This window comes from Oncorhynchus mykiss, chromosome 9 (genome assembly GCF_057628025.1).
Source record: "Oncorhynchus mykiss isolate SJ-2025 chromosome 9, ASM5762802v1, whole genome shotgun sequence".
Taxonomy (NCBI): Eukaryota; Metazoa; Chordata; class Actinopteri; order Salmoniformes; family Salmonidae; genus Oncorhynchus; species Oncorhynchus mykiss.
Window position 1 is genome coordinate 60,229,212 of NC_143030.1, and position 13,378 is coordinate 60,242,589.

Here is a 13,378-nt window from a genome sequence, read left to right on the forward strand (position 1 = left end):
TAGCACAGGGATTCGCCATTAGGCCTACATTTAATTTAGGCCAACATTATTTATTAGGTTCATGTGATCACGTATACACTTAAGGCTTCTCACAATAATAAAACAATTCTATCTAGTTAAACTAGGCCACCGAACAGTAACACCATCAGCCCATAAAAGGTAACTTTCATTTCCAGCAAGACAGGATTGAAACAGGCCCTGTCCACCGGCACATACGATGAAAAGAGTCTGGAAAAAATACCACCTCCCTTTTTTGATTTTAATGGTTTGCAATAAATTCCCTCTTCCGATTTGTAAGATTAAGTAGATTGAGAGTGAGTGAGTAGAGTGAGTAGAGAGTGAGTGAGTGAGTAGAGTTAGTAGTGAGTAGAGTGAGTGAGTAGAGTTAGTAGTGAGTAGAGTGAGTGAGTAGAGTGAGTGAGTGAGTGAGTAGAGTGAGTGAAAGTGAGTAGAGTGAGTGAGTGAGTAGAGTGAGTGAGAAGAGTGAGTGAATAGAGTGAGTAGAGTGAGTGAGTAGAGTGAGAGTGAGTAAGTAGAGTGAGTAGTGAGTGAGTGAGTGAGTGAGTGAGTAGAGTAGAGTGAGTAGAGTGAGTAGAGTAGAGTGAGTGAGAAGAGTGAGTGAGTGAGTGAGTGAGTAGAGTAGAGTAGAGTGAGTAGAGTGAGTAGAGTAGAGTGAGTGAGAAGAGTGAGTGAGTGAGTGAGTAGAGTGAGTAGAGAGTGAGTGAGTGAGTAGAGTGAGTAGAGAGTGAGTGAGAGTGAGTGAGTAGAGTGAGTGAGTAGAGTGAGTGAGTGAGTGAGTGAGTGAGTAGAGTGAGCGAGTAGAGTAGAGTGAGTAGAGTGAGTAGAGTAGAGTGAGTGAGAGTGAGTAGAGTGAGTAGTGAGTGAGTGAGTGAGTGAGTAGAGTAGAGTGAGTGAGAAGAGTGAGTGAGAAGAGTGAGTGAGTGAGTGAGTGAGTAGAGTAGAGTGAGTAGAGTGAGTAGAGTAGAGTGAGTGAGAAGAGTGAGTGAGTGAGTGAGTGAGTGAGTGAGTGAGTGAGTGAGTGAGTGAGTGAGTAGAGTGAGCGAGTAGAGTAGAGTGAGTGAGTAGAGTAGAGTGAGTAGAGTGAGTAGAGTAGAGTGAGTGAGAGTGAGTAGAGTGAGTAGAGTGAGTGAGTAGAGTGAGTGAGTAGAGTGAGAGTGAGAGTGAGTAAGTAGAGTGAGTAGTGAGTGAGTGAGTGAGTGAGTGAGTGAGTAGAGTAGAGTGAGTGAGAAGAGTGAGTGAGAAGAGTGAGTGAGTGAGTGAGTAGAGTAGAGTGAGTAGAGTGAGTAGAGTAGAGTGAGTGAGAAGAGTGAGTGAGTGAGTGAGTGAGTAGAGTGAGTAGAGAGTGAGTGAGTGAGTAGTAAGTAGTGAGTAGTGTGAGTGAGTAGAGTGAGTGAGTAGAGTGAGTGAGTGAGTGAGTACAGTGAGTAGAGAGTGAGTGAGAGTGAGTGAGTGAGTAGAGTGAGCGAGTAGAGTAGAGTGAGTGAGTAGAGTAGAGTGAGTAGAGTGAGTAGAGTAGGGTGAGTGAGAGTGAGTAGAGTGAGTGAGAGTAAGTGAGTAGAGTGAATAGAGTGAGTAGAGTGAGTGAGTAGAGTGAGTGAGTAGAGTGAGAGTGAAAGTGAGTAATTAGACTGAGTAGTGAGTGAGTGAGTGAGTGAGTGAGTGAGTGAGTGAGTGAGTGAGTGAGTGAGTGAGTAGAGTGAGTGAGTAGAGTGAGAGAGTAGAGTGAGAGAGTAGAGTGAGTAGAGAGAGTAGTGAGTAGAGTTAGTAGAGAGTGAGTGAGTGAGTGAGTAGAGTGAGTGAGTGAGTAGAGTAAGTAGAGAGTGAGTGAGTGAGTAGAGTGAGTGAGTAGAGTAGAGTGAGTGAGTAGAGTAGAGTGAGTAGAGTGAGTGAGTAGAGTGAGAGTTAGTGAGTAGAGTGAGTAGTGAGTGAGGTAGTGAGTAGAGTAGAGTGAGTAGAGTGAGTAGAGTGAGTGAGTGAGTAGAGTGAGTAGAGTGAGTGAGTAAAGTGAGTGAATAGAGTGAGTAGAGTGAGTGAGTAGAGTGAGTGAATAGAGTGAGAGTGAGTAAGTAGAGTGAGTAGTGAGTGAGTGAGTGAGTAGAGTGAGTGAGTAGAGTGAGAGAGTAGAGTGAGAGAGTAGAGTGAGTAGTGAGTAGAGTTAGTAGAGAGTGAGTGAGTGAGTGAGTGAGTGAGTGAGTGAGTAGAGTGAGTGAGTGAATAGAGTGAGTAGAGAGTGAGTGAGTAGAGTGAGTGAGTAGAGTAGAGTGAGTGAGTAGAGTAGAGTGAGTAGAGTGAGTGAGTAGAGTGAGAGTTAGTGAGTAGAGTGAGTAGTGAGTGAGTTAGTGAGTAGAGTAGAGTGAGTAGAGTGAGTAGAGTAGAGTGAGTGAGAGTGAGTAGAGTGAGTGAGTGAGTGAGTGAGTAGTAAGTAGTGAGTAGTGTGAGTGAGTAGAGTGAGTGAGTAGAGAGTGAGTGAGTGAGTGAGTAGAGTGAGCGAGTAGAGTAGAGTGAGTGAGTAGAGTAGAGTGAGTAGAGTGAGTAGAGTAGAGTGAGTGAGAGTGAGTTAGAGTAAGTGAGTAGAGTTAGTAGAGTGAGTAGAGTGAGTGAGTAGAGTGAGTGAGTAGAGTGAGAGAGTAGAGTGAGTAGAGTGAGTAGTAAGTAGAGTGAGTAGAGAGTGAGTGAGTGAGTGAGTGAGTGAGTGAGTGAGTGAGTAGAGTGAGTGAGTGAGTAGAGTGAGTAGAGAGTGAGTGAGTGAGTGAGTAGAGTGAGAGTTAGTGAGTAGAGTGAGTAGTGAGTAGAGTGAGTAGAGTAGAGTGAGTGAGAGTAAGTGAGTAGAGTGAGTAGAGTGAGTAGAGTGAGTGAGTAAAGTGAGTGAATAGATTGAGTAGAGAGTGAGTGAGTAGAGTGAGTGAGTAGAGTGAGTGAGTAGAGTGAGAGTGAGTAAGTAGAGTGAGTAGTGAGTGAGTGAGTAGAGTGAGAGAGTAGAGTGAGAGAGTAGAGAGAGAGAGTAGAGTGAGTCGAGTGAGTAGTGAGTAGAGTTAGTAGAGAGTGAGTGAGTGAGTGAGTAGAGTGAGTGAGTAGAGTAGAGTGAGTAGAGTGAGTGAGTAGCGTAGAGTGAGTGAGAGTGAGTAGAGTGAGTGAGAGTGAGTGAGTGAGTAGAGTGAGTGAGTGAGTAGAGTGAGTAGAGAGTGAGTGAGAGTGAGTGAGAGAGTAGAATGAGTGAGTGAGTGAGTACAGTGAGTAGAGAGTGAGTGAGAGTGAGTGAGTGAGTGAGTGAGTAGAGTGAGTGAGTAGAGTGAGAGAGTAGAGTGAGAGAGTAGAATGAGTAGAGTGAGTAGTAAGTAGAGTGAGTAGAGAGTGAGTGAGTGAGTTAGTAGAGTGAGTGAGTGAGTGAGTAGAGTGAGTGAGTAGAGTAGAGTGAGTGAGTAGAGTAGAGTGAGTAAAGTGAGTGAGTAGAGTGAGAGTTAGTGAGTAGAGTGAGTAGTGAGTGAGTTAGTGAGTAGAGTAGAGTGAGTAGAGTGAGTAGAGTGAGTAGAGTAGAGTGAGTGAAAGTGAGTAGAGTGAGTGAGAGTGAGTAAGTAGAGTGAGTAGAGTGAGTAGTGAGTGAGTGAGTAGAGAGAGTAGAGTGAGAGAGTGTAAGTAGAGTGAGTAGTGAGTGAGTAGAGAGTGAGTGAGTAGAGTGAGTGAGTAGAGAGTGAGTGAATAGAGTGAGTAGAGTGAGTGAGTAGAGTGAGAGTGAGTAAGTAGAGTGAGTGAGTGAGTAGAGTGAGTGAGTAGAGTGAGTGAGTAGAGAGTGAGTGAGTGAGTGAGTAGAGTGAGCGAGTAGAGTAGGGTGAGTGAGTAGAGTAGAGTGAGTAGAGTGAGTAGAGTAGAGTGAGTGAGAGTGAGTAGAGTGAATGAGTAGAGTGAATAGAGTGAGTAGAGTGAGTAGAGTGAGTGAGTAAAGTGAGTGAATAGAGTGAGTAGAGTGAGTGAGTAGAGTGATTGAGTAGAGTGAGTAAGTAGAGTGAGTAGTGAGTGAGTGAGTGAGTGAGTAGAGTGAGTGAGTAGAGTGAGAGAGTAGAGTGAGAGAGTAGAATGAGTAGAGTGAGTAGTAAGTAGAGTTAGTAGAGAGTGAGTGAGTGCGTGAGTAGAGTGCGTGAGTGAGTAGAGTGAGTAGAGAGTGAGTAGAGTGAGTGAGTAGAGTGAGTGAGTAGAGTAGAGTGAGTGAGTAGAGTAGAGTGAGTCGAGTGAGTGAGTAGAGTGAGAGTTAGTGAGTAGAGTGAGTAGTGAGTGAGTTAGTGAGTAGAGTAGAGTGAGTAGAGTCAGTAGAGTAGAGTGAGTGAGAGTGAGTAGAGTGTGTGAGAGTGAGAAAGTAGAGTGAGTAGAGTGAGTAGTGAGTGAGTGAGTAGAGTTAGTAGAGTAGAGTGAGAGAGTGTAAGTAGAGTGAGTAGTGAGTGAGTAGAGAGTGAGTGAGTAGAGTGAGTGAGTAGAGAGTGAGTGAATAGAGTGAGTAGTGTGAGTGAGAGAGTAGAGTGAGATTGTAGAGTGAGTAGTGAGTGAGTAGAGAGTGAGTGAGTAGAGTAAGTGAGTAGAGAGTGAGTGGATAGAGTGAGTAGAGTGAGTGAGTAGAGTGAGAGTGAGTAAGTAGAGTGAGTGAGTAGAGTAGAGTGAGAGTGAGTGAGTGAGTAGAGTGAGTGAATAGAGTGAGTAGAGAGTGAGTAGAGTGAGTAGAGTGAGTGAGTGAGTAGAGTGAGTGAATAGAGTGAGTAGAGAGTGAGTAGAGTGAGTAGAGTGAGTGAGTAGTGAGTGAGTAGAGTGAGAGTAAGTAGAGTGAGTATTGAGTGAGTGAGTAGAGTGAGTGAGTAGAGTGAGAGAGTATAGTGAGTAGAGTGAGGGAGTGAGTAGAGTAGAGTGAGTGAGTGAGAGTTAGTAGAGTAAGTGAGTAGAGAGTGAGTGAGTAAGTAGTGAATAGTGTGAGTGAGAGTGAGTAGAGTGAGTGAGAGTGAGTGAGTAGAGTGAGTGAGTAGAGTGAGTAAGTAGAATGAGTGAGTGAGTAGAGTGAGTGAGTAGAGTGAATGAGTAGTGAGTAGTGAGAGTGAGTAGAGTGAGTAGAGTGAGTGAGTGAGTGAGTAGAGTGAGTGAGTAGAGTGAGTGAGTAGAGTGAGTGAGTAGAATGAGTGAGTGAGTAGAGTGAGTGAGTAGAGTGAGTAGAGTGAGTGAGTAGAGTGAATGAGTAGTGAGTAGTGAGTAGTGAGAGTGAGTAGAGTGAGTAGAGTGAGTGAGTGAGTGAGTAGAGTGAGTGAGTGAGCAGAGTGAGTGAGCAGAGTGAGTAGAGTGAGTGACTAGAGTGAGTGAGTAGAGTGAGTGAGCAGAGTGAGTGAGCAGAGTGAGTAGAGTGAGTGAGTAGAGTGAGTGAGTTTAACAAAAGCTTTTCACTCCTGGTGGTCTTTCTTTTAATACCTCTGCCTTTGAAGAGATCACATTCTGAGTGAGTCACATCTACATTACAAAAAAGTTATACTTAAATAGAAAATAACAAGCGAAAACCTCAATTATAAAAGTTTATTTTAATACCATTGTTACACAATTAAATAGGTTTATAAAGTAGTGTATTCAGTTAGGCATTTATTCTGACGTCAAAGTGGAATGTTTTTCATAAACTGCAGCATTTCAAATTCTCCCCACTACACACATATGTATGCATGTATAAATAGTTCAACTGCAGCTCAGTGAGTATACATGTATCCTTAGATTTTTGATATGGTGAAAAGCAACTCAATAAACAAGACTTGTAAAACCGTAAGAAAATAACACTTGGATAAAAAAAAGTGACTTTTGGGTGTTGTCAGACATAGGGCAACCCCACATCACTGAATCATAGGTTCTCCCATTAGAGTGTCAAAGCACACAGACACACTATTCCTCATTGTGTTGTATGCCTTATTCACTGTCAGTCATCTTCCTTGCCTCTGAGAACTCAACATTCAGCAGTCAGAACTATGCCAAGTAATTTCATGGTTCTAAAAAGGCAAGCGTATGCAACACAATTAAATAATAAGTTCCACATCATTAAAGTGACATCAAAAAGACAGATCCTAATTTTAACAATATAAAAGGAGTGTCAGAGTTTAATAAACTCATCAAATATAAGAGTGCTTATATACTGTACAAATGGTACAATAGGCCTACAGAAAATTATTATATCAGACACTAATTCCCAAGATTAAACATTACCAGAGATATCCATCTTCATTGGGTCCTTGTATCACTGGATTTGTTCCATAAGGCCAACATGAGCAACAGTGAGAAGCTACAGTGAAATGTATATACTTGTCTGCAAGGTTTCAACTGGACCCTGTAAACGGATCATTCATTATCAAATGTGTGTGTCTTTGTCTGTGTTGTGTGTTTGTGCTTGCATGTGTATCTTGTACACATTTGTGTGTATATTCTTACAGTGTGTGTGTGTGTGTGTGTGTGTGTGTGTGTGTGTGTGTGTGTGATCCTCTTTTTCTGCTCTGACCAATTGTCTGTGGCCACGCTGTGAGCTAAGTGAGCCTGTTTGTGACCAGCATAATGTGATGACACCTATGGGAAGGGACAATGCAATGCTCTCAGATGTCAGTGGTTTCCAGGATCCTTGGCGTGTCCATCTCCCTATTGGTGCAGCGCTTGCCGTTGCTCTGTCCATTGGCTCGGTAGTGCACACTGCCACCTGGCTTAGTGATGGTGTCCTCCTCAGAAGCCGTGAGCTCCAGGCTGACTGTAGCGCGACTCGTCTCGGTCACAGAGGAGTTGGTGTTGTAGTGGGAGTAGGAATCTGTCCATTTCCACACGAGTTTGGTCTGGGCCCATTTCCTTCTAAGACACGCCTGCACCTGTGGAACCAAAGACAGAGTGGTTTAAGAGCAACATAAATGCAAGCTTGAACCTTATCAGTAAATACTGGCAAACAAATATATATAGAATTCCTGAATGACAATGATTCTACTTCTAAATGAAAAGATAGACTGAGGGTAATCATCAGCTATTTAAGAAATACTGGCACTTACCTCTGCATTGCAAAAGCAGAATATAATTGCGACCAGGAGTCCCTATACAGGAATAATTATTCAGTAAATATTCCTCCAGATTAAACATTCTGTAATGGCCTTATATCACTTGTGGATATTGGGTGTTGAAAGGTTATCAGATTTGCTTTTAATAAAAAAACACCCATACCTGGAAATGTGTGAAGATGTTCATGGTGAACTCATAGATGGCCCTGGCCTTATGTCCCTCTGGCCTCCAAGGAACCAGGATGAACTGGGCTCCCAGCAGAGGTATCAGGATTAGAGTGGCTCGCACAGCCTTCATATAGGCATTGGACTGCGCACTGTGGGTCACCTGCAGCTTGGTGATCAGCACACGCACTATGTTGAGTAGGAAGAACAGGTTCACCTGGAAACAGCCAGAGGGAAGCAGAGGAGGAGGGATTGAGTTTGAGCACACTGTCCACTTTGGTTTCTATTTTTGTAGATATTTTTGTTTTGGTAGTGCAGACTCACCAGCAGGGCAGCTTGGAAAGGACCATGGATGATGTAGAGCAGGTGTGTGTCGGAACTGATCCAGCATCTGGGAGACAAGGAGAGACGATGCTAAAGTCAGCTGAGACAGTCAAATAAGATCCTGAGCTTTACTGGGACATAAGTATTGTAACTGACAGGATGCAGCGTACTAATGCAGCGTGCAGTGCACTGTCAACCTCTGCTACTATTGTGCACAGTAGCATTTTATTCAGAGGGAGGAGTTGACACATTACCTGTCATCATAGAAGACCCCGCGGGCCACAGCATGTGTAATGGCAGGAATGATGGGGAAGCCTGAGAGAGAGATAGAGGAGTCCATGGCTGCAGTTCAAACGCAAAGTAGACAGCCCTCAGCCCTAAAACCTCAGCCCTTGAATGACGTTTTACATCGTCACATCAGAGTGTACCTTAAATGTCCCTTGCCCAAGCGAGGGAGAGAGAGGCAATGTCCTTGGTGAAAATCTTGAAGTTGAGCTTAAAAACAACCAACCTAAAGCTATTAATGTAGCTAGCAAGCTAACATAACTAGCTAGCACTCCTGCCAGGTAGCTAGCTACAGTTACCCATAGCTGGCTAGCTAGGTTTATAGTTTGGTAATTTATTCCAAATCATTTTCACAATTCCAAAAAATGTTTATGAAGCTAGCTACATTTTACAGTCTCATGGTGAGGAGCCTAAGCCAATTTGAGCGTTATTCCCATTTGCCAAAGCTAAAATCAAATCAAATTGTATTTGTCACATGCCCGAATACAACAGGTATACAGCAGTTGCCATACCAGGCAGTGACGCAACTAGTCCGGATGCTATCAATGGTGCAGCTGTAGAATTTGAGGATTTGAGGACCCATGCCAAATCTTTTCAGTCTCCTGGCATTGTCGTGCCCTCTACACGACTGTCTTGGAGTGTTTGGACCATGATAGTTTGTTGGTGATGTGGACACCAAGTAACTTGAAGCTCTCAAACTGCTCCACTACAGCCCTGTCGATGTCGTCCATGATCATCTCCTTTGTCTTGATCACATTGAGGGAGAAGTTGTTATCCTGGCACCACACTGCCAGGTCTCTGGCCTCCTCCCTATAGGCCGTCTCGTTGTTGTTGGTGATCAGGACTACCACTGTTGTGTCGTCGGAAAACTTAATGATGGTGTTGGAGTCGTGCTTGGCCATGGAGTCATGGGTGAACAGGGAGTACAGGAGGGGACTGAGTACGGACCCCTGAGGGGCCCCCGTGTTGAGGATCAGCGTGTCAGATTTGTTGTTGCCTACCCTAACCACCTGGGGCCGGCCCGTCAGGAAGCCCAGGATCCAGTTGCAGAGGGAGGTGTTTAATCCCAGGGTCCTTAGCTTAGTGATGAGCTTTGAGTGTACTATGAATAGCATTCTCACGTAGGTGTTCCTTTTGTCCAGGTGGGAAAGGGCAGTGCAATAGAGATTGCGTCATCTGTGGATCTGTTGGGGCGGTATGCAAATTGGAGTGGGTCTAGGGTTTCTGGGATAATGGTGTCGATGTGAGCCATGACCAGCCTTTCAAAGCACTTCAAGGCTACAGAAGTGAGTGCTACGGGTCGCTACAGGTCACAATATCATCTGTATATACACTGCTCAAAAAAATAAAGGGAACACTAAAATAACACATCCTAGATCTGAATAAATGAAATATTCTTATTAAATACTTTTTTCTTTACATAGTTGAATGTGCTGACAACAAAATCACACAAAAATGATCAATGGAAATCAAATGTATCAACCCATGGAGGTCTGGATTTGGAGTCACACTCAAAATTAAAGTGGAAAACCACACTACAGTCTGATCCAACTTTGATGTAATGTCCTTAAAACAAGTCAAAATGAGGCTCAGTAGTGTGTGTGACCTCCCTACAACATCTGGGCATGCTCCTGATGAGGTGGCGGATGGTCTCCTGAGGGATCTCCAGACCTGGACTAAAGCATCCGCCAACTCCTGGACAGTCTGTGGTGCAACGTGGCGTTGGTGCATGGAGCGAGACATGATGTTCCAGATGTGCTCAATTGGATTCAGGTCTGGGGAACGGGCGGGCCAGTCCATAGCATCAATGCCTTCCTCTTAGGAGGAACCAAGGGCCAACCGCACCAGCATATGGTCTCTCAAGGGGTCTGAGGATCTCATCTCGGTACCTAATGGCAGTCAGGCTACCTCTGGCGAGCACATGGAAGGCTGTGCAGCCCCCCCAAAGAAATGCCACCCCACACCATGACTGACCCACTGCCAAACCGGTCGTGCTGGAGGATGTTGCAGGCAGCAGAATGTTCTCCACGGCGTCTCCAGACTCTGTCACGTCTGTCACATGTGCTCAGTGTGAACCTGCTTTCATCTGTGAAGAGCACAGGGCGCCAGTGGCGAATTTGCCAATCTTGGTGTTCTCTGGCAAATGCCAAACGACAACCCCACCTGTGGACGTCGGGCCCTCATACCACTCTCATGGAGTCTGTTTCTGACTGTTTGAGCAGGCACATGCACATTTGTGGCCTGCTGGAGGTCATTTTGCAGGGCTCTGGCAGTGCTCCTCCTGCTCCTCCTTGCACAAAGGCGGAGGTAGCGGTCCTGCTGCTGGGTTGTTGCCCTCCTACGGCCTCCTCCACATCTCCTGATGTACTGGCCTGTTCCCTGGTAGCGCCTCCATGCTCTAGACACTACGCTGACCGACACAGCAAATTTTCTTGCCACAGCTCGCATTGATGTGCCATCCTGGATGAGCTGCACTACCTGAGCCACTTGTGTGGGTTGTAGACTCCGTCTCATGCTACCACTATAGTGAAAGCACCGCCAGCATTCAAAAGTGACCAAAACATCAGCCAGGAAGCATAGGAACTGAGAAGTGGTCTGTGGTCACCACCTGCAGAACCACTCCTTTATTGGGGGTGTCTTGCTAATTGCCTATCATTTCCACCTGTTGTCTATTCCACTTGCACAACAGCATGTGAAATGTATTGTCAATCAGTGTTGCTTCCTAAGTGGACAGTTTGATTTCACAGAAGTGTGATTGACTTGGAGTTACATTGTGTTGTTTAAGTGTTCCCTTTATTTTTTTGAGCAGTGTATATTTTTAGCAACCGAGCTTAATAATTTTGTTGATTAAATTTGACACTTCGTGGGCACCGGAGTTTGACACGTGGCTACAGTTGGTCAAACCCACAAGTGATTAAAGTTCTTCACTTGCTCCCTCAAGCTAAATCGAGGTCCGAGGGGGCAACGTTTGAATTTAACCTCCACTTATGTCGGCAATCAAACTGCATCTGGTTTTGACGGGGATTCTCCCAAGGGAAAGTGGCAAGCGCAAGGGCTGAGGGGGTAAAATGAAAGTGTTTGGACTGCAGCCCAAGACTGTCATGAGCTTCCATAAGGCCTTCTTAGATGACATGATGCATAATATAGAGATATGAAACCATAGAAGGCATATTCAACATTGTGCTAGGGGAACAGGATGCTGAAACAACAATGAATTTCAGATAGCGGAGCAGAACATACAGCAGTGTGACAAAGATGCAGTCAGTCACTCACCCCAACCAAGGACATAATACCAGCCCAGCTGCTGCTCTCCCACAAACACAGAAACGACGATGAGAGTGTGCAGGTAGATCCCCTCACACAGCATCCAGAAGTAGTTGGAGCCAAATGTATACTGGTTCAGGACTGTCAGGATCTTGCATCCAATCTGAGAACAGCACAGGGACAACTTTCTGAAGTTGTCACTCATTGCCACACATTGTGGAGTGTAGCACCTCAAAATTGCATCTTCACCAACTTCATTAGTTCAACCAGTAGCCATTCATGTTCAGAGTAATCCCCCTGATGGCAGAGGTGTACATTACTTACAGGGTAGCTGGCTCCCAGCTGCTGGTTTTTGGCTACAGCAGATATCCAGATGACGGTGCAGATGGAGTTGAAGATAAAGGACAGGAACATGTTCTTATGGAGGGAGATCCTCTGGCAGCTTAGACTCCTAATGGGAGGATTAGAACAGAGGGACACAACTCAAGAAACAAGTGGTGTGGTATGGTGATTACTTTTATTTGTAAAAAAAAAAAGTGTAGATCATAGGATAACTTTCTTATTTTTCACTTTTCCACTTCATGGTTTAGCACTAGTAGTCAAATGTTGTGAATTCAAGTTGGCAATGTAGGAAGAACCAAATACCTCTGTTTTAGAATAGAGGGCTCAGTGTGTAGTTAGAACCAAATACTTCTGTTTTAGAATAGAGAGCTCAGTGTGTAGTTAGAACCAAATACAGTGCCTTGTGAAAGTATTCGGCCCCCTTGAACTTTGCAACCTTTTGCCACATTTCAGGCTTCAAACATAAAGATATAAAACTGTATTTTTTTGTGAAGAATCAACAACAAGTGGGACACAATCATGAAGTGGAACGACATTTATTGGATATTTCAAACTTTTTTAACAAATCAAAAACTGAAAAATTGGGCGTGCAAAATTATTCATGAAGAACAAGGAACACACCAGGCAGGTCCGAGATACTGTTGTGAAGAAGTTTAAAGCCGGATTTGGATACAAAAATATTTCCCAAGCTTTAAACATCCCAAGGAGCACTGTGCAAGCGATAATATTGAAATGGAAGGAGTATCAGACCCCTGCAAATCTACCAAGACCTGGCCGTCCCTCTAAACTTTCAGCTCATACAAGGAGAAGACTGATCAGAGATGCAGCCAAGAGGCCCATGATCACTCTGGATGAACTGCAGAGATCTACAGCTGAGGTGGGAGACTCTGTCCATAGGACAACAATCAGTTGTATATTGCACAAATCTGGCCTTTATGGAAGAGTGGAAAGAAGAAAGCCATTTCTTAAAGATATCCATAAAAAGTGTTGTTTAAAGTTTGCCACAAGCCACCTGGGAGACACACCAAACATGTGGAAGAAGGTGCTCTGGTCAGATGAAACCAAAATTGAACTTTTTGGCAACAATGCAAAACGTTATGTTTGGCGTAAAAGCAACACAGCTGAACACACCATCCCCACTGTCAAACATGGTGGTGGCAGCATCATGGTTTGGGCCTGCTTTTCTTCAGCAGGGACAGGGAAGATGGTTAAAATTGATGGGAAGATGGATGGAGCCAAATACAGGACCATTCTGGAAGAAAACCTGATGGAGTCTGCAAAAGACCTGAGACTGGGACGGAGATTTGTCTTCCAACAAGACAATGATCCAAAACATAAAGCAAAATCTACAATGGAATGGTTCAAAAATAAACATATCCAGGTGTTAGAATGGCCAAGTCAAAGTCCAGACCTGAATCCAATCGAGAATCTGTGGAAAGAACTGAAAACTGCTGTTCACAAATGCTCTCCATCCAACCTCACTGAGCTCGAGCTGTTTTGCAAGGAGGAATGGGAAAAAATGTCAGTCTCTCGATGTGCAAAACTGATAGAGACATACCCCAAGCGACTTACAGCTGTAATCGCAGCAAAAGGTGGCGCTACAAAGTATTAACTTAAGGGGTCTGAATAATTTTGCACGCCCAATTTTTCAGTTTTTGATTTGTTAAAAAAGTTTGAAATATCCAATAAATGTCGTTCCACTTCATGATTGTGTCCCACTTGTTGTTGATTCTTCACAAAAAAATACAGTTTTATATCTTTATGTTTGAAGCCTGAAATGTGGCAAAAGGTTGCAAAGTTCAAGGGGGCCGAATACTTTCGCAAGGCACTGTACTTCTGTTTTAGAATAGAGAGCTCGGTATGCACGAAGAGCAACACCAACAGAATCACTTTGATTCAAGGATGTAAAGTGAAAAAGTACACTAATGTGACAGTCTACCGTT

General features: G+C 44.2%; 1 protein-coding gene across 2 annotated transcripts in view; it reads right to left on the reverse strand.

Moving 5' to 3' along the window:
* Positions 1–5,545: 5,545 nt before the first annotated feature.
* The window catches only part of LOC110532403 (calcitonin gene-related peptide type 1 receptor), a 28,610-nt gene continuing 20,777 nt past the window's right edge, over positions 5,546–13,378 (reverse strand). For both annotated transcript variants that reach the window (XM_021616280.3, XM_090184784.1), the window contains 7 exons: positions 11,418–11,544; positions 11,103–11,256; positions 7,799–7,859; positions 7,545–7,611; positions 7,219–7,437; positions 7,050–7,091; positions 5,546–6,875 (listed from right to left, as the gene is read on the reverse strand). In XM_021616280.3, the coding sequence (XP_021471955.3) occupies positions 6,612–6,875; positions 7,050–7,091; positions 7,219–7,437; positions 7,545–7,611; positions 7,799–7,859; positions 11,103–11,256; positions 11,418–11,544 (934 nt within the window). In that variant the 3' untranslated portion in view covers positions 5,546–6,611. The remainder of the gene's footprint in view (positions 6,876–7,049; positions 7,092–7,218; positions 7,438–7,544; positions 7,612–7,798; positions 7,860–11,102; positions 11,257–11,417; positions 11,545–13,378) is intronic.